We start from the raw sequence: 26,406 nt of genomic DNA, 5'->3' as shown, positions 1-26,406 counted from the left end.
TTCCTCACTTATCTTTAACATCCTAAGGAAAAATAGGAAAGAAAAAACCCAATTTCAAGTTTCTATGACGACGGCGGAAAATTGAACCAACTGTAATTGAAAAAAAAAAATAATAATAATAAGATTGTCCGTAATAAAACCGTCATGAACTCTGCTGGCTGCCGTGGCGCTGCAGCGAGGGAGGGGGGGGGAGGTTTTATATAACTGCTGCTTTATATACAGCGCTGGGACTCTGTGTGAGGCGTTATATCAGCTGTTGGCGCACATGATTTACTGGCGTGAGTGTATTTTATCTACATTTCGGATAACGGGTGAGGGAGGAACCAGCAGGGAGGTGGGGATGGTGTTGCTTAACTTACATTAGGGTGCGTGGGATCGGAACGCCTGATTGGGTTCTAGGAAGCACTGACGCAATAAGGGAATTCTCAGGGTCATTAGGTTGACATGCATTGGTTCGACCACTAAAGGTTGACAGGGTTGAAATATTGATACAAGCATTAGGTTGACAGTCAAAAAGTCGACATTAAATTTTTCGAGTCGACTTTTGCCGACAGGTGGTATTTCATACCCTACCATCCACTGCGGCCTGGTGGGAGAATATAATGGTGTGCCCGAGCACAGCCACACACTTATACGGTGTCCATGTCGACTGTCAACATTTGGGTAAAAAAAAAGTTAAAAACTCTTGTCGACGTTTTGACTGTCTACCTTCCCTTTGTTTACCTAATGCTGTTGTCCCTAGAATGATAAATACACCATTGAATGCCAGGTCTCTTCCCAATATTTACCCGTAACCCTGGCAGATTGGCCATATTGCATTATCAGAAGATGTTGCTGGGTTTTCTACTCCACATTTCGTGAAATCCTCACTGGGATCCTGTTATCGATGACTGGGCTGCTCCGTAAAGTAGAGAGTGGTGAACAACCAGCCAATCAGCTCCTACCTGTCATGTTATAGACTGGGTTTGAAAAATGGCAGTTGGGAGCTGGTGGTTTACCATTCTCCACTTTATCACGTTTTGAAGCTGGATACATTTGGCCCATGAGATAGAAAATGTTGGTGGGGGTGCTGGCACTTGTAGTTCCCCAGCGATTTGAAGGGTTGCATGTCCTTTAATGTTACAGTGTACACATAGATCCAAACTGTCATTTTTTAAAACACAGCCTGTAACAATATAGTTAGGAGCTGATGGTTGCCACTTTTATATCCGTCTGCTTTATCTCTCTCCAAGAGCCAGATGTACTAAACCTCAGAGAGAGAGAAAAAGTGGAGAGAGAAACAGCCCCTTAACTGTTATTTTTTTAACACATCTTGTAACGTGACAGTTAGGGGCTGTTTTGCTGCTATTTTATCTCCATCCACTTTATCTCTCTCCAAGGCTATATGGAGGATAGTTAGGATCCAGTGATATACAAAACATAGCAATACAAATAAGTGTGTGTGGGGACTTCAAACAAACTTTATTTCTTCTCTTTTTTTTTTTCTGTCCAAAAGCGAACAAGTCCTTAAAGTGATGTGCTGCAGCCTGCCCCCAGGCCCTGAGCCGGATACCCCGCACGGCTGCCCCCGTCGGCAGGATTATACAGACCTGGGGCCAGATGCACTAAGCTTCAAAAGAGATCAAATGGAGAGTGATAAACAGCCAGCCAATCACCTCCTGCCTGACATTTTTCAAACACAGCCTGTGACACGGCAGACGGGAGCTGATTGGCTGGCTGTTTATCACTCTCCATTTTATCACTTTTGAAACTTAGTGCATCCGGCCCATAGGATGAATTTGTAAGGAATGCTCTTTGTATCCCTCGGCTCCTCTGACGGGATAAACACACTTAAGGAATGATCTTACTCCCACATATGTGATTACACCCCCCCCCCCCCCTCCCCATACCCCATCCACTACCCCCCTATACTCTATGGGAACGGCTTCCTCACCCTTCATTATGCCTCTGATCCGGACGGCTGTTTGTTTAGGATCCTGGAGCACAGGATTGAATTGCAGGTTGTCAGCAATGTGAGCGGGGAGGATCGCTGGTCCCCGGCACATGGAAAGAGTCTCCCTCCAGCAGCCGGGCCTGGGATGTTTTTGGCAGGTAGAACGCACATTAATGGTGCACAGATGGTTCCAATTGGGGCTGGATTTGTTACATTTAAACAGGAAAGTGCAACGTTCTGTCGTAGCTGTGGAACAGGTCTGTGTTACATTCGTCTCATGACCTAATACTGTCAGGCTGTATGGACAGATTTTTCGGCGGGGGGGGGGGGGGGGGGGTTGAGTTGTAGGACTCTATCTACAACAGGGGTGGCCCAAACCTGTCCTCAAGATCTCCCAACAGTTCATGTATTTCGGGAAACCTGTGGATCTATAGTAGGAATGCATGCAACATGTTTGAAAGTATGACAGTAATGACTGCACCTGTGCTCCAGCTAGGTGGTCTGGGAAATGTGACAGTTAGTAATGACTGCACCTGTGCACCAGCTAGGTGATCTGGGAAATGTGACAGCTAGTAATGACTGCACCTGTGCACCAGCTAGGTGATCTGGGAAATGTGACAGTTAGTAATGACTGCACCTGTGCACCAGCTAGGTGGTCTGGAAAACGTGGTCCGTTGGCCGACCTCGAGGACCGTTTTGGCCGGCCCTGTTCTAGGCTGTGGCAGCGGTGTTCTTTCGGTGACCCCAGTCATGTGGTTCCCTTGCGGATGAATAGTGGACACAGGATGGAAATTGTGGCTTTCCAGCTGGTGTGGAACTGCAAGTGCCAGCATGGCCTGCCAAGCACAGCAGCTTCAGAACCACACATTTCCTAAACTTGGTTAGACAAAGGTTGCACGTCTGGTATAATGATTGTAAAGTTGCAACGTGTATACGGGAATTACTCCCTTCTGTCACCCATGAGCCAATTGAGAGGATGGGACTACAGCGAGGTTACCCGCTAGCTCTTCTTTTTTTTTATACCTCTTTATTTTTTTTATGTTTTTATGCTCTTTGAGTGTTATGCTTTTATGTGTATGGGCTTGCGGTTGTATATGTGCTGCTTGTAATTGTACTTTACTCATACTTGTACGTCTTGTCATGTTTCAGTAGCCATAGGATTTGTACACGGATTGCTCGGCGCTGTGGAATTTGTGGCACCTGAAAAATTAAGCGATATTCATGATGTAGGTCAAAAAGCTGAAATCACAAAGCACAGCATGCCTTTATTAAAGATCCCACCAATCCATAAGCAAGCCATTTTGTTAGCTTTGCGACTCCAATCCGGTCGTTCAATTTAGGGAAGCCCCTCTTTCCTAACCTGCTGTCTGAGGCGGTATTGGTTGAACTCCGGACCTGACCAAGTCAGTAATTCACCTGCAATATGTAACATACTGCAGTATACTCCGTGATGATGCTCTGTGCCACTTACTAGCAGTCAGGTAATGCAGAATACAAAGTTTGCCCTATGTCCACTCTATTGTTCATTTACCCCTTATTTGTGTGCTGGGTGTTTTATGGTGCTTTATGTGTGGCTAAACCTGCCCTTAATGAGCGCAACATGCTCCAAAAAATAGATCAATTGAATATTGCCTCACTTAAGACAGGAGCTTGGGCATGATATAACAATTGAATACCAGCCATTGTGTTACTAACATCATGATAATCCTGTTGTGGAATGCACGAGAGCGGACTTTTGTATGTGGACATCAGACATAGTCGGACTCCGGGAGTTTTACAACTTCCATTCTTCTTTTTATACACTAGACCAGCGGTCAGCGGCCGTCCTATAGAATATCCTGTATTATCGTCTGCTGGATGTTCTGCAAACAAGGGTGCGTTCGTTAGGTGGGTGGTCGTTCGTGAATGGGGTCACTGACTGACTGATCATCTCTCTTCCTACCTTCTCCCTTTTGGAAAAGTTTGGAGTTAACCGTTGAGTCACCCTGACTGCGTCGCCAGCTTCACACGTGAGGATTAGAGTAATTACCCTTCAAAGAGGCCCTTAAGCCGGGCGCAGGAGTGTGGGCGTATGGCGCTCCTAAAGGCGCCAGCTTGGTACATAAACAATCAGCACGTGGCAGACAGTGCAGCAGTTACCCCCAAAAATGGGTGCAAAAAATTGGAGTATTTAAATACTGTAGGACTGAAGTATTGTGACTGTAAATCGGGTGTGGATCAGTTGGTCGACATGAGTCTAGGTCGACATGCACGAAGGTCGACATGAGTCTAGGTCGTCATGCACGAAGGTCGACATGAGTCTAGGTCGACAGTTAAAAGGTCGACATGGGGTTTTTCATTTTTTTCTTTAACCTGAATGTCGACACAGTCGACATGGACACAGTTTAAAGTGCACCGCGTCCCCTCGCTATTTAATTCTCCCACCACGCCCTAGTGGATGGTAGGGCATGAAATACCGCCTGTTGGCACATGTCGGCTCAAATAACAGTTAAAAACCCCATGTCGACTTTTGCTGCATGTCGACCTAAATGACTGTCGACCGAATGACCGTATCCCCTGTAAATCCTCCTGCCTCAGGGAGGTCTGTTCTGGTTGCTCAGGTGTCTGTATTTTAGGTGACCATATATAAGTTCTCATTAGTGCAGCGGAGGCCGTACACGGACAGTGATGCAGGCGGGAGGGTCCTAGAGTGAGGGTGTCGGTTGTGCATTTTCCTGCAGCCCCAAAAGCACCTTTTTGTAGCCTTCTTCTTTTCTTTTTAAATTTTTATTTTAATGAACTTTAAATGTAATTTTTAAATATGTAAAAGTGTATCCCGATGCCCGGTGTGGAGCTCCCAGGATGATGCCTAACGGAGGGTACATTGTGTATACGCTTCAGTGGGATTGATGCTCTTTCCCTGGTCAAAGGCGTAAGAGGTTCCGGCAACATACATCATAAAAAGTGATTGTGGTTGTGGTCTGATCATTATTGTCCTGGGGACTTGGCGGCTGTTTTATGACCCGATTCCATATCCATCCTATGAACCCTCTAGGAAGTATTGTCATTGCCCAATGATGTGCCTCTGAGGTCACGACCCCCTAGTGACCGTCTACGCTGTGATATTGGTTCTGCGACGACCTGCCCGCAGCAGTGCAAGTGACAGGTAGTCTTGCAGGCGTCGGAATCCTGGTGATCAGTGAATGGCGTGGCCCCATTACTGTGGCATTCAGTTTCACCCGCAGGGAATGGTTTCCCTTTATCTGAATTCCAGTGAGTGGGAAAGTTGCCCCCTCCTCCTCCTCTCAGTGCTATTGTCTGCCTGGGTGATTGATCAGGGTGGGATACGGTGGTGTGGAGACCTCAGGGGTTACCTGTAAATGAAGCCGTCACATACAGACGTCCAAGTCCTGTGTAAGTAGGTGAATTGTGCGCTACGTGACCGGACATTTAATGCTTCGGCGCGATTGCTGATGTTGTATAATGTGCACTGATCCACATCAAGACAAGAGGCCTTTACTGGTCGCCCCCCAAGACACAACATCTGATTGCTGATTGGCCGCTGTGAGTCTGTGCCTATATACCATGTTAGTACATGGGCCTCCATACCGCTTGTATTGAATGAGGGTTTGTGTGGTAGATCAGATCAACCTCCAGCTGTTGTGAAACTACAAGTCCCATCATGCCTTGCCACAGTTTTGCTATTAGGGAATGCTAAAACTGTGGCAAGGCATGCTGGTATGTGTAGTTTCACAACAGCTGGAGGGCCGCAGTTTGGACATGCCTGGCCTACAGTATATCCACCTCTGCCTCTATAGCCAGTTCTGTTGGGGGTCGCCCCGGTTTTCTTGACATTCAGGACTGATCCTTATTTTCCGTGTATTTGCAGGTTTGAAGCGACTCGTCTTCCTCCGCGCCGATAGTTGAGCATGACGTGACATCCGAGCACCGCAGAACTAGACCGTCGCCTCCAAGCCTCATTATGGAGCTCAAGGTATGGGTGGACGGGGTCCAGAGGATCGTATGCGGGGTGACGGAAATGACCACGTGCCAAGAAGTTGTCATCGCCCTGGCGCAAGCAATCGGTAAGTTTCTTTTTTCTTTTCTTTTAAACACGTCAGTTAATTCTTGAAAAAATGTTGGGTACTCTTTACCTATCACGGCGCCCATCGTGGGCGATTTCCCATTGAAACCCATGTTAAACATGGAAATCGCGTCGGTCGCGTCGCGGCCGGCCATAAATGTGCACACGATGGCCGCGACGCGATGCCCACGATTTGCCATAGGAATCAATGTTAAAAGGCCCGATGGACACGATTTTCATGTTAAATGGCTGAATGGACCCGATTTTACCATAGCAAACAATGTTAAATGGGCCTTAGAGCCCAAATACTTACCCTGAACTCTGAAATGGCCCCCCCAATTGTTTACGCCACCCCACGATCAACGTCAACCCGAAGCGTGGCGAGCGCAGCGAGCCCGCGAGGGCCGGCGGTACGCGTCCTCCGACCTTTTCATACCCCCACTATCCACGTCGGCGTGGAGTTGAGAATAGAATAGTGTGGCGAGCCACCGAGCCCCGCGGATACCTTCACAGCTATACGCGTCCCCTCGCGGGCTTCACAGGTATCCGCGACCGACGCAATGTCCATGTTTAACATGGTTTTCAATGGGAAATCGTGGACATCGCGTCGGTCGCGTCGCGTCCGGGCATCTTTAGCCCGCATACGACGCGACCGTCGCGATTTTTTACCTCACGATGCCCACGATCAAGATCGTGGGCGCCGTGCTAGGTAAAGACTACCAAATGTTGTTGTTTTTTCAAGAATTAACTGACGCGTTTTACCTTTTAGCGATCAGAAGACCAGGAGGGTGTAGTTACCGAGCTCCTGTACATAGGATATACTGACGCGTTTTACCTTTTAGTGATCAGAAGCCCAGGAGGACATAGTTATCGAGCTCCTGTACATAGGATATAACTGACGCGTTTTACCTTTTAGCGATCAGAAGACCAGGAGGACGTAGTTGCCGAGCTCCTGTACATAGTATATAACTGACGCGTTTTACCTTTTAGCGATCAGAAGCCCAGGAGGACGTAGTTGCCGAGCTCCTGTACATAGGATATAACGGACGCGTTTTACCTTTTAGCGATCAGAAGCCCAGGAGGACGTAGTTACCGAGCTCCTGTACATAGGATATTACTGACGCGTTTTACCTTTTAGCGATCAGAAGCCCAGGAGGATGTAGTTACCGAGCTCCTGTACATAGGATATAACTGACGCATTTTACCTTTTAGCGATCAGAAGCCCAGGAGGACGTAGTTGCTGAGCTCCTGTACATAGGATATAACTGACGCGTTTTACCTTTTAGCGATCAGAAGCCCAGGAGGACGTAGTTGCCGAGCACCTGTACATAGGATATAACTGACGCGTTTTACCTTTTAGCGATCAGAAGCCCAGGAGGACGTAGTTGCCGAGCTCCTGTACATAGGATATTACTGACGCGTTTTACCTTTTAGCGATCAGAAGCCCAGGAGGACGTAGTTGCCGAGCTCCTGTACATAGGATATAACTGACGCGTTTTACCTTTAGCGATCAGAAGCCCAGGAGGACGTAGTTGCCGAGCTCCTGTACAAAGGATATAACTAAGATTTACTATCCATTTCATTACCCCCACTATCCACTAGGGCGTGGAGTTGATTTTATATAGCGTGGCGAGCGGACACGGAATGTATTTTATGGAATTGCATGCAAATGGCATGCAATATTGGGGACTTGCTTTGAAACAACATCCGTGTCCCCTCGCGGGGCTCGCTGCGCTCGCCACGCTTCGGGCTCGGTGGCTCGCTGCGCTCGCCACGCTATATAAAATCAACTCCACACCCTAGTGGATAGTAGGGTAATGAAATGGATAGTAAATCTTATCCTATATCTTATGCGATATCTTATGTCAAATCACATACAAAATCGTATCCTATCTAGTATCCTATCTGTCCTATCTAGTGGCGCCGTGAAAGTAAAGAAGTACCGATATAACTGACACGTTTTACCTTTAGCGATCAGAAGCCCAGGAGGACGTAGTTACCAAGCTCCTGTACATAGTATATAACTGACGCGTTTTACCTTTTTAGCGATCAGAAGCCCAGGAGGACGTAGTTACCGAGCTCCTGTACATAGGCTATAACTGACGCGTTTTACCTTTTAGCGATCAGAAGCCCAGAGGACGTAGTTACCGAGCTCCTGTACATAGGATATATATGATGCGTTTTACCTTTTAGCGATCAGAAGCCCAGGAGGACGTAGTTACCGAGCTCCTGTACATAGGATATAACTGACGCGTTTTACCTTTTTAGCGATCAGAAGCCCAGGAGGACGTAGTTACCGAGCTCCTGTACATAGGATATAACGGAGGTATTTCTTTAGCACTGATGTGACGTTGCTGGTAATACAGTGATTTACACATATTATGGTTCATTCAGCGGATTACTTTTAGTAATATACATAATCAGCTGATCTTGGGGCACATTAGAGAGTGAGCCCCAAGGACAATTGTGGCAACAGAGGAGATAGCTCTAAGTCTGTTTGGCCTGGTGTTACCATGGTGACTAGATCAGAGAGAGAGAGATCGGCTGCAGGAAACCGTGTCAGAGAAACGCGTCAGAATTCACATTTTTGATGCACTTATTGCATTTTTTAGTTTTGTGGAGTTTATATATACATATATTGGAGATATAAACCCACCGACCCCACCATCGAATCCCCTCGGCACCATGTGAGGGAATGATGTGTACGCGAACACAACCCCTCGCAAGTGGCTGCAGTAGAGAGTCATTCGATGATCGCTGACAATCGAATGATTTCTCTCCACTTCGGTAATTAATAAGTCAGTCTAAACTGACTTTTATCTCTGTCACAGTCTGCCAAAGAGGGGACGGCCAGTGTTTTAATTGGGACGAGCCTAAAAAGTTCATGCGCCAAACCCGACCATCGCCCCCCCCCCCCCCCCCTTTGCTCTGTGATGCTGGCGGGATGTTAATAAGTAATGAAGGCATTGGCTGTAGCGGCAGAGGAGTGTAGGTAAATATCCATAAACGTCTCCCTTGGGTGCATTTATGTTTTATCAGCGGCGACGGCATTTTGTGCTATTATTAGAGAGAGCGCAGCGTCTGTTTATAACCGTTCCAGGACCTGATGTCTTCAAGCTCGGTGTTTAATCCATAAAAAGAATTTCTCGCGCTCGGGACGGACTGGTGCCTGGAAGTTTAGTCTGGGTGTCACGGGACCCCACTCATCAGCCATGTCCCGGCAGCGCGCGTCGCCCGGGAAGAGTTACCCCCACACACACACTGTCCTTATCCCGGGAGCTGAGGGGTTAATGCTGGAGCCCAGACGCTGGGACGATGTAATTCAGTATTTTGTCTGGTAAAGCGCTGTCAGAGGAATGCGCCCGGTGGCAGAGAAACCAGATGCTATCCACATTTCCAGCGCACGGCTTTTGCAAGGCCAGATGTGAGCGTGTTCTCCACTGTTATCGGTACTTATGTAATATCTGGGCTCCCATTTTTCTTATGAGATCGCGTCCCCTCGCGGGGCTCGCTGCGCTCGCCACGCTTCGGGCACGGAGGCTCGCTGCGCTCGCCACACTATATAAAATCAACTCCATGCGTAGTTGGATAGTAAGGGTATGAAAAAATGGGGTGCATTTAACATGGGAGCCCAGATAATACATAAGTACCCTGTTATCTTACAGGGGCTGGGAGCAGGGTCTTCAGTGTGTGCGGCACCTGCTCCCTGGACCTGTGCAGGGTCTGTCCCTCCTCCTGCCGCACCGGGGACATTTATTCCGTAGAACACAAACTAGTTTCTTGCTTTGAAAACGTGTCCTGTATATTGCAAATATAACTGTTAAATGTTCTATAACTGTGCAGGAATGATCCAGAAACTCCGTCCTCATCCTCGGCCACAGATTATGTAAACCCAAAATGTTCCTCAATCATCAGTCGCGAGGTCTTGTGGTCGGTCTTTGCTTCCCTGCTGCTTTGCCAGTGTTTGGTTGCTGGTAGTTTTAGTGCTAAGGTAGACATGACTGCTGGGCCAGGTCCTTGTAGCTGCAGGGCGGGCTGGCACACAAACTAGTTCCGAGCCAACACAACACACACACACACACACACACACACAGAGGGTCTGATTCTGGTCAATGTAATTCAACTGTGCTCGTGTCTAAGTCACTAAAACGCCATAGTGTGTCCCAAGTAGAGATTCATTAATGACTTCATTCCATTGGGTAAAGGCCACTGCGATTCCACAGCGTGTCCCCCACTAGTCATGTCTCCTGGCCGCCCCACAGCAGTACAGATGGAGGACGTCGCTGGTGACATGCGGGAATGCTTCAGCAGCGTTACCAAGCATACACACTGGACAATATTTAAATGTTGTCGTACTGACCCATCAATATCGACAAAATCGTTAAGACTATCGTCTAGTGTGTCCGCCGTATCAGCCGCCTGTCGGACTGGACAGTTATGCTTGGTACTAATTCCCACTGAGAATGCAGCGTTGTACGTGAACCATAGATGAACGGCAGCGGTTTAACTTGTTCTTGCTGCGATCTGTCCCAAAAAAAAAAAAATCTTGTTTGTCGCAACTGAGTGGTTGGTACATTACCTCTCTGCAAGCTTTGACTCTGCAGATGGTACAAAATGCGGCTGCCAGGCTATTAACCAATCAGCCCCGCTCCAGCCACATAACACCCATTCTGTGCTCCCTTCACTGGATCCCCTGTACACGGATATTATGTCTGACTCGATACTTTTAATGATTATCATGGGTTAACGTTAATCGTCACCTTAGGGTGCTTCCGGAACATGGAGTGACCGCGGTGCACCGTGAAATCCTCCTAGCGCAGGTTCCCATCAAAGCGAGCTTCATTTAAGGATCAGGAGCAGTTAAAACATTTGTTTTGGGGGTGAGGTGGACCAGGAAGGGGGCTTTATTTCTGAGGCTGGGAGGATTTCAGGATTATTTTACTCCCTGTTCAGCCTGGGTCACGCGGTACGAGGCCTGTTGGGAACGCCGGAGTCGGCTATTCTGTCGTTTATCCGCCACATCTAAGAGAAGCGATATAAGGGGCCCCCTAAATGCATACGATCTGAAACGTCTACGTTCTCTCTTGTAATAGTGGATGAGCCCTTGCGGTCAGCCACAATGATTCAGACCTGTTCCCCTTGGTAGCGTGCAACACACCCGGCGTTTGTGCATATTTGTGCATGCACATGAGCAGATCCCGAACATGGGGGAAGGGGGTGAATCAGCCCCTGTGTTGGATAAATGGGGGGGGGGGGGGGTTGTAACATAACTCTTCCTCCTTTTTTTTTTTTTTTTTTGTGGTTCTTGTTCTCCTGATCAACTTGACAGAGTTGTGCCGGATCCTCCCCTGTGATGGGTCAGCTTTGGTAAACCTGTCACTCGTAAGTGATCTATTTCAGCCACAAGGAAGCAGAGATGTTGGGAAAATTACTCAAAATCCAAGATGTTCTTGATCCGCCCCCCGTCCTTTCATGACTCATATCATCACTTGTAGGGGTGAGATCATTTCCCAATAAATATAGGATTTCTGCCTTTTCCCCTCTGTGGGGGCTGGAGCGTAGACCCAAACCGGTTTTGCCTGTAAGTGAAGTCACAGAACGCTGAGATCTCCGGGTCCATTCGGCGGTGACGTGGGAGTCGGGTCACCAGCCCAAGCCTTGCATCTTTCCCGGTAGCCCATCGCTATTGCTGCCGGTCAGAACCCGCCACCGCCGCCGCATCCTCACTTATCTGCTGTATAATACAACATTCTACTAAAGTATCCGTAGTTCTGCAAACAGCAATTATCGCTGGAACTGCAGGAAACCAGATTCTTCTTTCTTCCAAGAAAAAAAGTTCCTTTTGGATCCAGACTCTGAGGACGTTATTACCCCGATACGCCTTACCGCAATTTCCTGTGTCTAATGATTAGCGCAGATGAGGGCGCGGGCCAGAAATAGAACGTTCCTGTCTCATCCCACTGTCACACAGCTGTCTCCATTCAGGAGCTGAGCGATGACGGGATTGCTAAATGCTATTAATTACCCTCCGTTCCTTAAGTGACCGTCTCCCGCCTCCTCCCGCGCTGCGCCGCTTCTCCTCTCGCATTCATTCCCACATAAAGGCCAGACATGCACGCTCATTACTGCTTGTAATAACGACACCGTCTGCATTAGACAAATGGAAAATCCATTATGGCCGGATGGTTTCTGGTGGTTGGCTGGGTTCTGGGATCCTTTCTGACAGTTGTCATATTGGGGTAAACAGTGGCAGAAAAAGGCTTTGATCACAGGGATGTGTGCCAGCGCCCCCTGTCCTCACATGATGTCATTACATTGTGTCTGTCCCCTGATACTGTGATGTGAGCCAGCGCCCCCTGTCCTCACATGATGTCATTACATTGTGTCTCCCCATGACTGTCCCCTGATACTGTGATGTGAGCCAGCGCCCCCTGTCCTCACATGATGTCATTACATTGTGTCTGTCCCCTGATACTGTGATGTGAGCCAGCGCCCCCTGTCCTCACATGATGTCATTACATTGTGTCTCCCCTTGTCTGTCCCCTGATACTGTGATGTGAGCCAGCGCCCCCTGTCCTCACATGATGTCATTACATTGTGTCTCCCCATATCTGTACCCTGATACTGTGATGTGAGCCAGCGCCCCCTGTCCTCACATGATGTCATTACATTGTGTCTCCCCATGTCTGTCCCCTGATACTGTGATGTGAGCCAGCGCCCCCTGTCCTCACATGATGTCATTACATTGTGTCTCCCCGTGTCTGTCCCCTGATACTGTGATGTGTGCCAGCGCCCCCTGTCCTCACATGATGTCATTACATTGTGTCTGTACCCTGATACTGTGATGTGTGCCAGCGCCCCCTGTCCTCACATGATGTCATTACATTGTGTCTGTCCCCTGATACTGTGATGTGTGCCAGCGCCCCCTGTCCTCACATGATGTCATTACATTGTGTCTCCCCATGTCTGTCCCTGATACTGTGATGTGAGCCAGCGCCCCCTGTCCTCACATGATGTCATTACATTGTATCTCCCTATGTCTGTCCCCTGATACTGTGATGTGTGCCAGCGCCCCCTGTCCTCACATGATGTCATTACATTGTGTCTCCCTATGTCTGTCCCCTGATACTGTGATGTGTGCCAGCGCCCCCTGTCCTCACATGATGTAATTACATTGTGTTTCTGTGCTTGAAGCGGTAATGCACGGTGGTGCCCCCACTGATCGCAGAGGGGCCTGATTAGGAATATATATATTCTTCTTTCCATTGTAAATGTTGTACTGTTGCCCTGGTCAGTCCCTTCTGTTCTATGTCCAGAGTTTCGGCTCAGGGGTAAATATTTATTACCCCGCAGTCAGAGAATGACCACCTGGCGGACTTGCTGCACCTGTACCATTCTCCACCCCTTATATTTGTTTAGTAGACCCCCATCCTGGAGGAGCAGACAACCGCCAGTAATCGCAACACATCCAATAAGTAAGTGACCACTGACAGATCAGTGCTGAACCGTCCCTATATATCCTGCGTCAGACCCGGCCTGCTTCCATCCTCCCTTCTGGCCCTCTCTGTGTTACCTTCCCCAGAAATGTGCCCCTAGCCGTGTGGCACTGGGGGATGGGGCCTGATCATATACCGTCCAATCACAGCTTGGTGGCCTCTGCCCTCTCTCCCGAATCCCATGTTTTGCTTAATTTACCTCCCGTGCCTTCGGAGTGTTATTGGTGGCCTGGAGGGGGGATAGAAGGAGAACGAGGTTTCTTCTTTGTAAAAACAATTACAGAGACTCCCGTCAGCTCCAGGAGGGGCGATGAGGGACCCCCTTCCTCTTTTTTTTTTGACCGAACAAGAAGAACACTCAGATCTTTCACCGCTATATCTTACTAATAGAAACCCTCATTCTGCAGGACACACGTGCACTCCTCCCCCAAATACAACCATACACATATGTGCAGTGACCCCTGCAAAATGGGTCGGCTACGACACAGTCGGTATCCTGTCCCTGGGTCAACAATGATGTACATGTCGACATTAAGCTTGTGTCAACCTGCTGCCACTGTCAACCTAGGATATGGCTACCATTCTTAGGTGTCGGCCGAATACCTGTCGAGCACTAGGTACATTGTCGACCCATTATGCCAGAACCACCCAGTCTATCATTTCCAGGCACTACACTGATGATATTTATTTCCCCCGTACATAACCATGAGGGCTGGAACAATAAAGCTTATTTAAATCGATTCTGTATCCCATAGCAACCCAATCATATTTTAGCGTCCTTTCAGCCAGCATGGAGACCAATAAATTCCAATTGGTCTAAGCTGTGGTAGTGATCGGCAACCTGAGGCACACAGGGGTCACTACTCTCTGTGACTAGTAAAGACGGCACATTTAATCCAAAAAAGAAACGCCCATTTTATTTAGCATATTGGGGTTCTTCTTCAGTAATTGCTACATGCTATAGTACACAGTCTGACACTGGTGGGGGCTGCAGGTGGAGCTTTTGGGACCAGATGATTTTGTCGATAAAGTTGTGTTTGTTGCAAAAACACTGATAACAGGAATCAGTAGCTGGCTCTTGCCTGTATAGCGGCCTCTATTAACTGTTGGAGATATTACATCTATAGTTATATATGTTATTACAGGTCTGTTATTACGACTTGTATTTTAAGTTAATAGGAGTGGAATTACCAGTGGTGGCATCACTGGTGGGGCATGCTGAGACTTGTAGTAGTTCTACAGCTGATTCACAGTTGCTAGCTGGCTGAGTTGGTTTCTCCTCGCCCGCTTCTCACTTACGGGCAAACAGTCCTTGGGTGGCATTTGGGTGTCTGTATAGACCGGGCATACTGTGTAGGTGGAATTTGGGGCTATTCACAAGTGATCTGTACTCGTTGCAGATGATACGTTGTTGCAGTTAATGAACACAAACTCCGCGTTTATCTCCTTGGCGTCCCTTTATTTCCGTTTGCCTTGAGTATAACCGGTTTTGCTGTGCAGATATATTTGTATCCGTCGCAGGGACCTGAGTTTTGTTGTATCCAAGTACAGGAATTCCTGGCACTGGAGTTCCCCTTTAAGTTCATCCCCTGCAGAGGAGCAGACTTTAGTTTCCCGGTCATCCAGTATAACCGAGGCTTGGTATTTCCTTTCTCCCTGTATTATTTACACTCCCTAGAAGCTCCGCACAGACGTTGCCAGCGCCTCCCACACACAATATGCTCTGCGTGTGGGATCTGACATACGGCTTCTGTGTTATTAAACATGTTCGGTGATATGTAGCCTCCGTGACTTGGCTGTGAAGAGTATTTGTGTTACAGATGCCAATTCTCTAGAGCCTTAGAATTCGTTTTTTAACCGGTTTTCTCTGCCATGATTTTTCTATTTTATGTTTTTATCATCAAAACCGATATCATTGCCCCAGTGCAGAGCGCCGTTGTGTGTGCAAAGACTCTTATTTCCGGTCTACGTGCAGTCTCCCTTTATGTGGAGTTTGTATGTTCTCCCCGTGCGTGGGTTTCCTTTGGGTACTCCGGGTTCCTCCCACAATCCAAAAATATACCGGTAGGTTCATTGGCTCACAATAAAAATGTAACCCCGCATGAATTTATTTATTTATTACCAGGTATTTATATAGCGCACACATATTCCGCAGCGCTGTACAGAGAATAGTTGAACATTGGCATCAGTCCTTGCCCCAGTGGAGCTTACAATCTATATTCCCTACAACATGTACAGGGTTAATTTTGTTGGGAGCCAATTAGCCTACCAGTATATTTTTGGATTGTGGGAGGAAACCGGAGTACCCGGAGGAAACCCACGCAAGTACGGGGAGAATATACAAACTCCACATAGTTAGGGCCATGACGGGAATGGAACCCATGACCTCAGTGCTGTGAGGCAGTAATGCTAACCGTTACTGTGTGTGTGTGTGTGTGTGTGTGTGTGTGTGTGTGTGTGTGTGTTTGTGTACATGTGGTAGGAAATATAGAGTGTAAGCTCCCCTGGGACAGGGACTGATGTGAAGGGCCGAATACTCTGTACAGCGCTGCTGACTATGAGTGCGCTATATAAATAACTGGTTTATTAATAGTAATCTGTAACGGTGACTAATGACTGTATCCTATTCACTTCCTCCATTACTGCTGTTCTCTGCGTAACGCGAGCAATCACAATTATATAAAGGGATCACTGTTATGTAATTGTCCGTGCGTTAATTATGTAATCGGGCAACAAAAGTAAAAATCTTTCCCTTCTTATCGTAGTATAAATTGCTGCTGCTGCTGTTGGCAAGAATCCTAGACTTCGAATGTGGGGCGGACTTTCTCTGAAATATGGCAGTGTGCAGCAAGCCATATTTTTGATCCCCTGATCCGCCAGTGCAATAAACGGAAAGACCTCAACCTTCCGCTCTCCTGTTCACAATATTTAGAAATGCAGTGATCTTTTAGTATGCACCAATTGCAAGCTCTTATTGAAAATACTTGTCGCTCATGTGTACAACATTTGCCACTTTTTAAATGATCTCCCACCTGCAGGTAACTTTAGCTTTGGTTTGTCCTCTTGCAACCTTCACCGTGCTCATTGCTCTGCCTTCTTTCTGTGCGTAATCCAGTTTGCGCTGCCCTTGGATATGATGCAGGCTGACTGTACATTGGATACTATTGTATCTGCAGAGCAGTAATACCTACTGTATTTAGTAAAAGTTGCAGGATGGTGGATACAAAGTAATAGGTTGCGGTCCTGTACACAGAAACATTGTAATTCTAAGTTATTTGTTCCTTCTTACAGTATTTTATTGTTATTTTACTTTCTTGGATAACTGGTGAAACTGAGTAGAAAGTACTGTAAGCGTTGTTCCGGGTGATTTGTCTAGTGGTTTTTGTTCTATTTTCGCACACAGTAGATAATTACCCCGAGTTTCCTAGTCGTTCACCTTCACGCACGCAAAAGTTGATATAAGACTGAATTATAAAATGCGCTGGTGGTGTGTAGTGGTCACACAGCGCCATCTGCTGGCAGCATTCTTATTTTCACCCTGTAGGAACACACTGGGGGAACTGTCGCAGAGGTAACTACCTGTGCAGGGAAACCCTCCTACCATTTTGATTGGAATTGTCATTTTTGAAAGTACAGTTTAGGAAATGAAATTCAATGTCTTTAGTTGCTATGGGTTACAGCACTTATAGCCACACAGCAGTTTTCATCATTCCGATTTTTTTAATTCAGTGTCATCAGTCTCTACCACAGTAAGTGATCATTGGTATCTAGTCGTTGTCAACATGCACGTCAAATGGTTCTGAATGTCGACGGTCAGTGTCGACCGTTTCAATCAGAATGTCCATAAGGGTGATATGTTGACCATGTCCATGTCTGCATTATGATCAGATCAGCGTTCGGGTTAGTTTGTCAGCATTGTCGACATTCACACAGTCGACGCATCACATTGAACATATCAACGTGACAGGTGTCCACTTCTAAAGGGATGGGTACATAATTCTGATGGATCCTGGTCAGTATTTTCACCGTAACCCAACCCTTTACCTTCCCCCTCCCCCTGGCCTTACCCTAATCTGAGTACTTGTCTCCTGGGTCCATTGGAATTCTGACTGTCGGTGGGGACTTGCTGCCTGTTTTCTGACTGGCGGGATTTTGAGTGCATCCCATTTTAAACTCCGTCAATTCCGATTGGCTACTTGGTAAGCCACACCCCGTTTAATTAGTTAGCTGAACAAACTTAAGCTTCCCAGACTTGGCCTCTACGTCAGACGCGGCGCAGATAGATACCGCTTGCACCGTAAATGGGTGTTACTATTTCCCGGAATAGAATTTGTTGTAATATTGTTCTCTGTCTTCTTCTCCAAGGTCGCACCGGACGATACACGCTGATCGAGAAATGGAGAGAGACAGAGAGACATTTAGCGCCTCATGAGAACCCTGTGATTTCGTTGAACAAGTGGGGGCAGTACGCTAGCGATGTGCAGCTTATTCTGAGGCGGACCGGCCCATCCCTCAGCGAGCGTCCCACTTCAGACAGCATCGCCCATGCCCACATTCCGGAGAGGAACTTATACAGGCAAAGCCTGCCCCCTCTGGCCAAACTGAGGCCCCACAACGATAAGTCTATAAAGAGGCGCGAGCCGAAGAGGAAATCTTTGACTTTTACAGGTGGGGCCAAGGGACTAATGGACATTTTTGGTAAAGGCAAAGAAGCTGAGCTGAAGCAGAAAGTGCTTAGGAACTGTAAACCGTCTGCCGAGGAACTGAAGAAGCTGATCCACTTGCAGACGGAGAAGCTCCTGACGCTGGAGAAGCAGCTGGACTCCAGCGAGGCGGAGGAGCGATACTGGGAACAGAAGCACAAGTCCGTCCTGGAGGAGGAAATCGGGAGACTAGAGCAGAAGATCAAACGGAACGAGGTGGAGATCGAGGAGGAGGAGTTCTGGGAGAACGAGATGCAGATCGAGGTGGAGAACGAGAAGCAGCTGAAGGAGCAGCTCCAAGAGATGACCCAACGGATGGTCCAGTGCGAGAACCAGCTGAAGGGTTGCCACAGCCAAATCCACAGTATAGGCAGCGGCATTGAGGCGGAAAAGCTACAGAGGGAGGTGCAGGAGTCCCAGCTCAATGAGGAGGTGGTGAGGGGGAAGATCGAGAAGGTCAAAGCTGAGCTGGAGATCCAGGGACAGGAAAGTGTCCGGATGGAGAACGGTTCCAAGGCCGTGGAGAGGTCTCTGGGCCAGGCTGCCAAGCGGTTACTGGTAAGCTCCACTTAAAGGGAGGAAAACTCTATATTCTCTAAGTAACCAAGGGCCTTTGTATCCAGGGATTAGTGTCACTCAAGCAGATATATATCCTCCTAAGGCAGGCTGTAGCCGCTAAAATAAACACATCCAGGCTGCCGCTTTGAAGGTGGGGTTTGGAAATAATAAGCAATAAGTCTCCTACTTTCCACTACGTTGTAGCAAACATTGGTGTAAAGCTAGGTGCTGACCGTAGGCAGGTGTGACCAGTTCAGTCACTTCCCACGGGAGGGAGTCTTGGACCTCGAGATTTGACACCAGCTCAGAAGGGTCAGGGGGACTTGTCACAGTGCCAGCCGTGATGTCGCCAAGGAATGTAATCCCGGCAGGCTGTGATCTTACTGTATCGTCATACAAGCACCCTTGTACCCCAAACAGTATTAATAATTCAGCTAGTGTCCTGCAGATCCAGGTGGCGATGACCATGTCTCGCCATGTAGAAGTGGTCATTGTCTGACCATAATAATGGGGACCTAAGGATAGAAAGTGTTTTGCATATAATCTCCTGAGACGTCTGCTTACCTCTGTGTTGTAACCATGGACCTGTGCACTCTGTCCACTTACTCTTCCCTCTAGGAACGAGAGCAGGACCTAGAACAATTGACCAAAGAGTTACGGCAGGTGAACCTCCAACAGTTCATCAAGCAGACCGGCACTAAAGTCACCGTACTTCCCGCAGAGCCGAGCGAGGCCGAATTCTCGCAGCTGGAAAAAGGTACGTTTGGGCTTGTGGGGTCTCCGCAGTCGCTCTCCGGTCCCTTTCTGCTGTATGCTAGATGCAGTGTCTCGTAACGTCCCTGGTGTAATTGGGTCTATTTACTAAGCCTTTGAGGGAAATTAGTACCAGTTGAACAGCTCCTAACTGCCATGTTAAAAGCTATTTTTGAAAAATTACAGGAGCTGATTGGTTGGTACTTTGGGACTCATTTATCAATGAGTGATTAATGGGGGCCAATGAGCTCCCAGCTGTCATGTTAAAAATGACAACTGGGAGCTGATTGGATGGAGAACTTTAATGGTTACTTTGGCCCAACAGTATGTAGGTCAACAGATGAAAGGTTGACAGGTACAAATGGCCGACATGAAAATAGCCGACGCACACATGGTTGACACAAGGTTTTTGCTTTGTTTTTTTGAGTATGTCATCATTTACTAACTACGTAGACTACGAATGGGAATAATAACCTTTCCCAGATAGTGGCAGACACAAAAAAAACCTTGTGCCAACAATTTCTATGTTGACAGTTTGACCCTGACATCTGACTGTCGGCCTATTGGCGATCTTTTAATGTAACACCTTTTCACACCGCGAGGCTTGTTGTTCCGTCCATGCTTCCGCTTGTTGTTCCATACATGCTTCCGCTTGTTGTTCCGTCCATGCCTCCGCTTGTTGTTCCGTCCATGCCTCCGCTTGTTGTTCCGTCCATGCCTCTGCTTGTTGTTCCGTCCATGCTTCCGCTTGTTGTTCCGTCCATGCCTCCGCTTGTTGTTCCGTCCATGCCTCCGCCTGTTGTTCCGTCCATGCCTCCGCCTGTTGTTCCGTCCATGCCTCCGCTTGTTGTTCCGTCCATGCCTCCGCTTGTTGTTCCGTCCATGCCTCCGCTTGTTGTTCCGTCCATGCCTCCGCTTGTTGTTCCGTCCATGCCTCCGCTTGCTGTTCCGTCCATGCCTCCGCTTGCTGTTCCGTCCATGCCTCCGCTTGCTGTTCCGTCCATGCCTCCGCTTGCTGTTCCGTCCATGCCTCCGCTTGTTGTTCCGTCCATGCCTCCGCTTGTTGTTCCGTCCATGCCTCCGCTTGTTGTTCCGTCCATGCCTCCGCTTGTTGTTAAGTCCATGCCTCCGCTTGTTGTTCCGTCCATGCCTCCGCTTGTTGTTCCGTCCATGCCTCTGCTTGTTGTTCCGTCCATGCTTCCGCTTGTTGTTCCGTCCATGCCTCCGCCTGTTGTTCCGTCCATGCCTCCGCCTGTTGTTCCGTCCATGCCTCCGCTTGTTGTTCCGTCCATGCCTCCGCTTGTTGTTCCGTCCATGCCTCCGCTTGTTGTTCCGTCCATGCCTCCGCTTGTTGTTCCGTCCATGCCTCCGCTTGTTGTTAAGTCCATGCTTCCGCTTGTTGTTCCGTCCATGCCTCCGCTTGTTGTTCCGTCCATGCCTCTGCTTGTTGTTCCGTCCATGCTTCCGCTTGTTGTTCCGTCCATGCCTCCGCCTGTTGTTCCGTCCATGCCTCCGCCTGTTGTTCCGTCCATGCCTCCGCTTGTTGTTCCGTCCATGCCTCCGCTTGTTGTTCCGTCCATGCCTCCGCTTGTTGTTCCGTCCATGCCTCCGCTTGTTGTTCCGTCCATGCCTCCGCTTGCTGTTCCGTCCATGCCTCCGCTTGCTGTTCCGTCCATGCCTCCGCTTGCTGTTCCGTCCATGCCTCCGCTTGCTGTTCCGTCCATGCCTCCGCTTGTTGTTCCGTCCATGCCTCCGCTTGTTGTTCCGTCCATGCCTCCGCTTGTTGTTCCGTCCATGCCTCCGCTTGTTGTTCCGTCCATGCCTCCGCTTGTTGTTAAGTCCATGCCTCCGCTTGTTGTTCCGTCCATGCCTCCGCTTGTTGTTCCGTCCATGCCTCCGCTTGCTGTTCCGTCCATGCCTCCGCTTGCTGTTCCGTCCATGCCTCCGCTTGTTGTCGGTAGAGACTTGCTTAGCCCCTATTTCCGTCCTCTATGTACATACAATCACTGGGATTAGATCATATGTAATGTTGTTTCTTTGCTGCCAGTTCCTGTAAGCTGACCAGTCTTCTCTCCTGTCCAGAGCCAGCATTCCAGTCTGGGTCCCTGAAGCGACCCGGATCTTCGCGGCAGCTCCCCAGCAACCTGCGGATCCTCCAGAACGCCTTGTCGTCCGGTTTCAACCCCGAGGGCATCTACGTATAGCTCTGCGCTTCTGCCGGACGCGCTCTTCAGCGCCGCCGTAGAGGACAAATTCTGCCACCACTAGGACTATATATAAAGCAACTCCTGATTTCACACTGAGCGTCCCCCACCTACCACCCACCCAACCTACCTACAAAGAACAGGAGCCATAACCGCACCGGCCCTTTCCAGGGCCGCAGAGACGGATCAGCAAGTATACAGCAATATGACGGCGCTCGCATGTTACTCTGAGGTCAACGCACTCTTTTACAATTTATTACCAATACTTCTTTCCAAGTATTATTTCTTATGGAATCAAAGACTAGCTGGGAGTGCTCCGTGTGTCTGCACATCCCAATGTGCTCACCGGTGTACAGAAGTACTGAAAGTGATATAAATATATATATTTTTCCATTTGCTTATGAACTTTATAACTCATACCAACGATGAAATGTTTTGTTCCGTTTTATGTACATGTCCAGTATTTCATTCTTTGTATTATTTCCTTCCCTCGATTCTCAACCTGAACAGTGTTATGGAATCGCCACTCGGCGCTCTCAGGCCAGACAGAGGGAGAGGAAACGCTGAGTAGGGGTCTCCTACAGTATTAATCACAAGTCAGACCCCTGTCAGATTGGGCACAAGGGGGGGCTAGAGGGGAAGCGACACAGCTCACGGATAAATAATGTTCCTTAAATTGCGTAGTTGTATCTTCTACACCGTTACACACAAAGGGGTGGACTGTGTGCTACATTGCAATATCAATATTGGGTCATAAGCCGTGCTGCACCGCCGTGCAGATGTAATGGGTGCAGAGAGATTAGATTTGGTTGGGCGGTGTCCAAACTGTAATTGCAGTTTAAAAATAAAGCAGTCTACTGTGTGGGCTACATGCAAAAGCAGCCAGTATTTACACTGCACGGAAAAAAAATAAACCTGTATTTGCACCAAATCCAGGTTTTTTTGCTTTGGAATACGGCTAAATTTTAGGTTCGTCAGGACCTATTGATCACTCCCAGGAATCCCATCATTCTAGAGTTGTGTTTCATTATACTTTGTAACATATATTTATATCTGGATTTGGACTGGTATGCTGTTTTCAGCTGAGTCCTAAAAATAGATGGGTTTAGTCGATGCTTCTCCTGTTTACTGATCTTATTGGTGAAAATTAAGTTTTTGTCCGATGACCTAACTACAGTATTACAGTTCCTGGTCTGACTTCTGGAACAGACTTATAGGTCCTTATTGCCAACCTTTCCAAAATTCCTGTATTCAGTCCAAAGTTGACATTCACTTACCTGGACACTATAACCGGGCATGCTGGGACTAGTTGTTCCAGCGGCATCAGCAAACATTCTTTCATTGCCCTGCTGTTATGCCACAATACTTATTTTGACAAGGGGCGTTAGGCGGTCCTTTTAAGGATGCTTGCGATCAGACATTCCAATGACAGTCCGTTCAGAGGGGATGCAGTTAAGATTCCGGCGTTCAGAATCCCGACCGCCGAAATGCCGACACTTTCTCCCTCCTGGGGTGTCCACGACACCCCTGGAGGGAGAATAAATTATTGTGCCGAGCGTAGCGAGGCACCGGGCCCGCTGCGTGGCGAGCGCAGCGAGCCCGCAAGGGGGGGCGATCCACGTCCCCCCCTTGTCGGCATTTCGGCTGTCGAGATTCCGGTGTCGGGATTCTGAACGCCGGGATCCCGACCGCCGGGATTCAATACTGAATCCGTTCAGAGGCCTAGAATTGGTTGGAGGACTCCAAAGTACACATTCCTTATAGTATTATCATTAGAATACTCTTATTCTAGAGCTGTCTGTGGCGCTATCTGTTACCAGAGAGCAGTTTGCCACTGTAAAGCCATTGTGGATCAAAGAAAATATAAGACGCAAAGAAATAAGGTACAGGTAGTAATCTTATTTCCGTGTAGCCCATAGAGATTGCACCACGAAAGACGTAGCGCTCGTACACGAGGTCAGAAATCGCCAGCGGTTTGAAGCGCACGTATCGCTAATGACAACCTGGCATTTTGGTGAGCGAGCTGTTTAATTACATAGCTGGCAACAATTAAGGGCACACAATTGGGACAGTGCCTCCGCCTGGCCGCATATCTACGCCAGCTATACTTAACGGCCTGTCTCGTTCAGTGTCTGTGAATTGGGACAATCCCTTTAAAATAGGGACTATCAGGAGTGATCAGTTGGTACATAAAAACTAGAATACAGTCTTATGTAATATATGCAGCCGAAGGTGCCCATCGTGTACTTTTAAATGGGATTTGCACCCTCTAGTAAAACAATTTTAGTTTTTCATAATTTTTTTCTTTTATGCATGATACTTTTCTACTGACGAGGAAGATGGAAAGTTTTGTGATACGTTCCAGAAAGTCAGATGAAGTTGCAGCTTAAAGCACTCCACAATGGTCATTTGGTATATGCCACCTGTATATAGTGGGGGGCAGCCATTTTTTTGTACTGAGCCCAGGCCTATGAGATTGAAGCCTATCCATTCGCTAAGCATCACTGCTATCCCTGAGGTACAGTGGGGGCAGCCATTTTGTGTGCTGAGCCTAGGCTTATGAGAGTGCAGCCTATACATTCGCTAAGCAACACTGCTATCACTGAGGTACAGCGTGGGTAGCCATTTTCAGGGCTGGGCATATTTTCTGAGAGTTCTTTCGGCACCAGAGACACTGACCAGCGTTCGCGGACATGTCCGACTTTTCATTAATATGGACGTCCCTGCTGGCCCTGTGTGCAGGCGCCACTGCAAGTGCTCTGAATAGATACTAGAGCTTGTGTTTGCTTCGTGTGACATCTTGAGTATTATTATTACATCCCGGAGATAAGACGGTGTGAGGAAAGTACTGAGAAATATATTGTCTCCAACACCCGCCACCGTCTGTATTATTATTCTGCCTGATGCTAAAGCTCCAGTTTAGTTCTAGGAGTAGAAACTATTATGGATGCGGAGTTTGCTGTCCCTGACCGGAATGTTCCATATGTCCGTCTGTACAGGCTTGCATGCAATGCTGGGATTTGCAGTTCCACAATACATGGTGAGGAATGAGTATCAATGACCTCTATGGTAAACAGAAAGTGAATGACCTATATTTTGGAGAAGAGATAGCTGGAGGACGAGTGGCACTGTTGCTCCTAGCAACCAGTCAGCCCAGGTATCGCCTCCTTGGCATGAAACATATGATGTTGTTATGACAGAATCCTAACCGCGCCAGGTTTGCGTCTTGGCTGTAAAACCCCTCGGGAGGTAAAGAAGATTGGGTTTGTCACCCACGTTATATGGTATATATGCTACAAGTGACCAATCATCTATCATTTCCCAGAATTCCGTGACCAATCGTCTCCCATTTCCCAAAATCCCATACATAAATACTAACTAGAATTTCATTGGTTGCTGTGGGCATCAAGAACTCACAGGCGGTATTTATGCAAACTGGCCTGGGCCCAGGGATATCCATGCTGTGACCATTAGCAACCAATAAGATTGTTTTGTAGACAAACATCTGGTTGCTATGGGTTACAGTACCCTCTCAGTACACAGTTTCCTGTGATTATCCAGACTGCTTGATCCACAGCACCATGTCCAACTCCCAACAGATCATGTTTTCAGGTTTCCCCACGGTGCAAATACATGAGCACTCCCCCAAAAATAAACAAATCACTCGATCCTGGGAATCCCATAAACATGACCTGCTTTAGGTATTTGAAGAAATGTAATCTATGACTCTCTAGAAGGTTTCCTTAGCTGGGACTTGTAGTTCCCCAACATTGGTCTTTCTATGACACTGGAGTCATGGAGTCACCGAAACGTTTGTAAACCAAAGTTCAGGGACCGGATTAACCCTTTGCTGGGGTAGCGGGTGAAGACTTTGAAGTGTTAAGCAGCGAGATGTGGGGTAAATGCGCTTTTCTTACTGTCTGTGCGTTAAGCAGACCCAGGCCAATGCACGAGTCTGAACAGATTACGGCAATAACTGTTTTTTTAGAGTGTACCGGTCTCCTCGGGGCAGCGGGAGCGGCTTATCCTCTAACTCGGAGCTAGTGACCTCAATGAGGCACGAGAGGCACTTTGCGCCTCATTTCTATTACTAGTTCATAGTGAACTGACGGCGGCCGTCTTTTATTTACGTAGGCCACTGTATTGATAAGGACCGCCTCCAGTGGGTTAAAGTGACAGTGACCGTAACTGAAGGAAATGTTTAACTACATTTTTTTTTTTTTTTGTAAACTTTATTTTGTTACTATTATTCCAGCTTGTTCCCTGCTCGGAGACTGTGAATGAATAAAGCTTGGCTTTGCCTTTTTTGCTTTTCGATGTAAGATGAGACTCTGTATTATATTGTAATTATCTATTTTCTGTTAATAATATTATCTATTTTCTGATTTTACCCACACGTTGTTACTTATTGCTATGAAATGCGGAATTTGATGACTTCTTGCATACAATATATTCCCGCACACATTGGGACCTTTGGACTCCGGTGTCTTTAATTCTTTCATAAGACAAAATGAAACGTGTTTTTAGTGTTTATCCCTTTCTGTGGTTGTTATGCTAGACCACAGGTTCTCAAACTCGGTCCTGGGGACCCCACGCGGTGCATGCTTTGCAGGTCTCCTCGCAGAATCGCAAGTGATATAATTAGCTCCACCTGTGGATCTTTTAAAAAGCGTCAGCGGGTAATGAGTGCACCTGT

At 47.8% G+C, this 26,406-nt stretch overlaps 1 protein-coding gene across 2 annotated transcripts in view; it reads left to right on the top strand.

Moving 5' to 3' along the window:
• Positions 1 to 26,188, top strand: part of RASSF8 (Ras association domain family member 8) — a 54,954-nt gene extending 28,766 nt beyond the window's left edge. For both annotated transcript variants that reach the window (XM_083181104.1, XM_083181105.1), the window contains exons 2-5: positions 5,802 to 5,997; positions 17,858 to 18,753; positions 19,372 to 19,510; positions 21,589 to 26,188. In XM_083181104.1, the coding sequence (XP_083037230.1) occupies positions 5,895 to 5,997; positions 17,858 to 18,753; positions 19,372 to 19,510; positions 21,589 to 21,710 (1,260 nt within the window). In that variant the 5' untranslated portion in view covers positions 5,802 to 5,894 and the 3' untranslated portion in view covers positions 21,711 to 26,188. The remainder of the gene's footprint in view (positions 1 to 5,801; positions 5,998 to 17,857; positions 18,754 to 19,371; positions 19,511 to 21,588) is intronic.
• Positions 26,189 to 26,406: the final 218 nt, after the last annotated feature.

The sequence above is a fragment of the Crinia signifera genome, chromosome 4, assembly GCF_055691185.1.
Source record: "Crinia signifera chromosome 4, ASM5569118v1, whole genome shotgun sequence".
NCBI lineage: Eukaryota > Metazoa > Chordata > Amphibia > Anura > Myobatrachidae > Crinia > Crinia signifera.
This window is presented reverse-complemented; position numbering and strand designations above follow the sequence as displayed.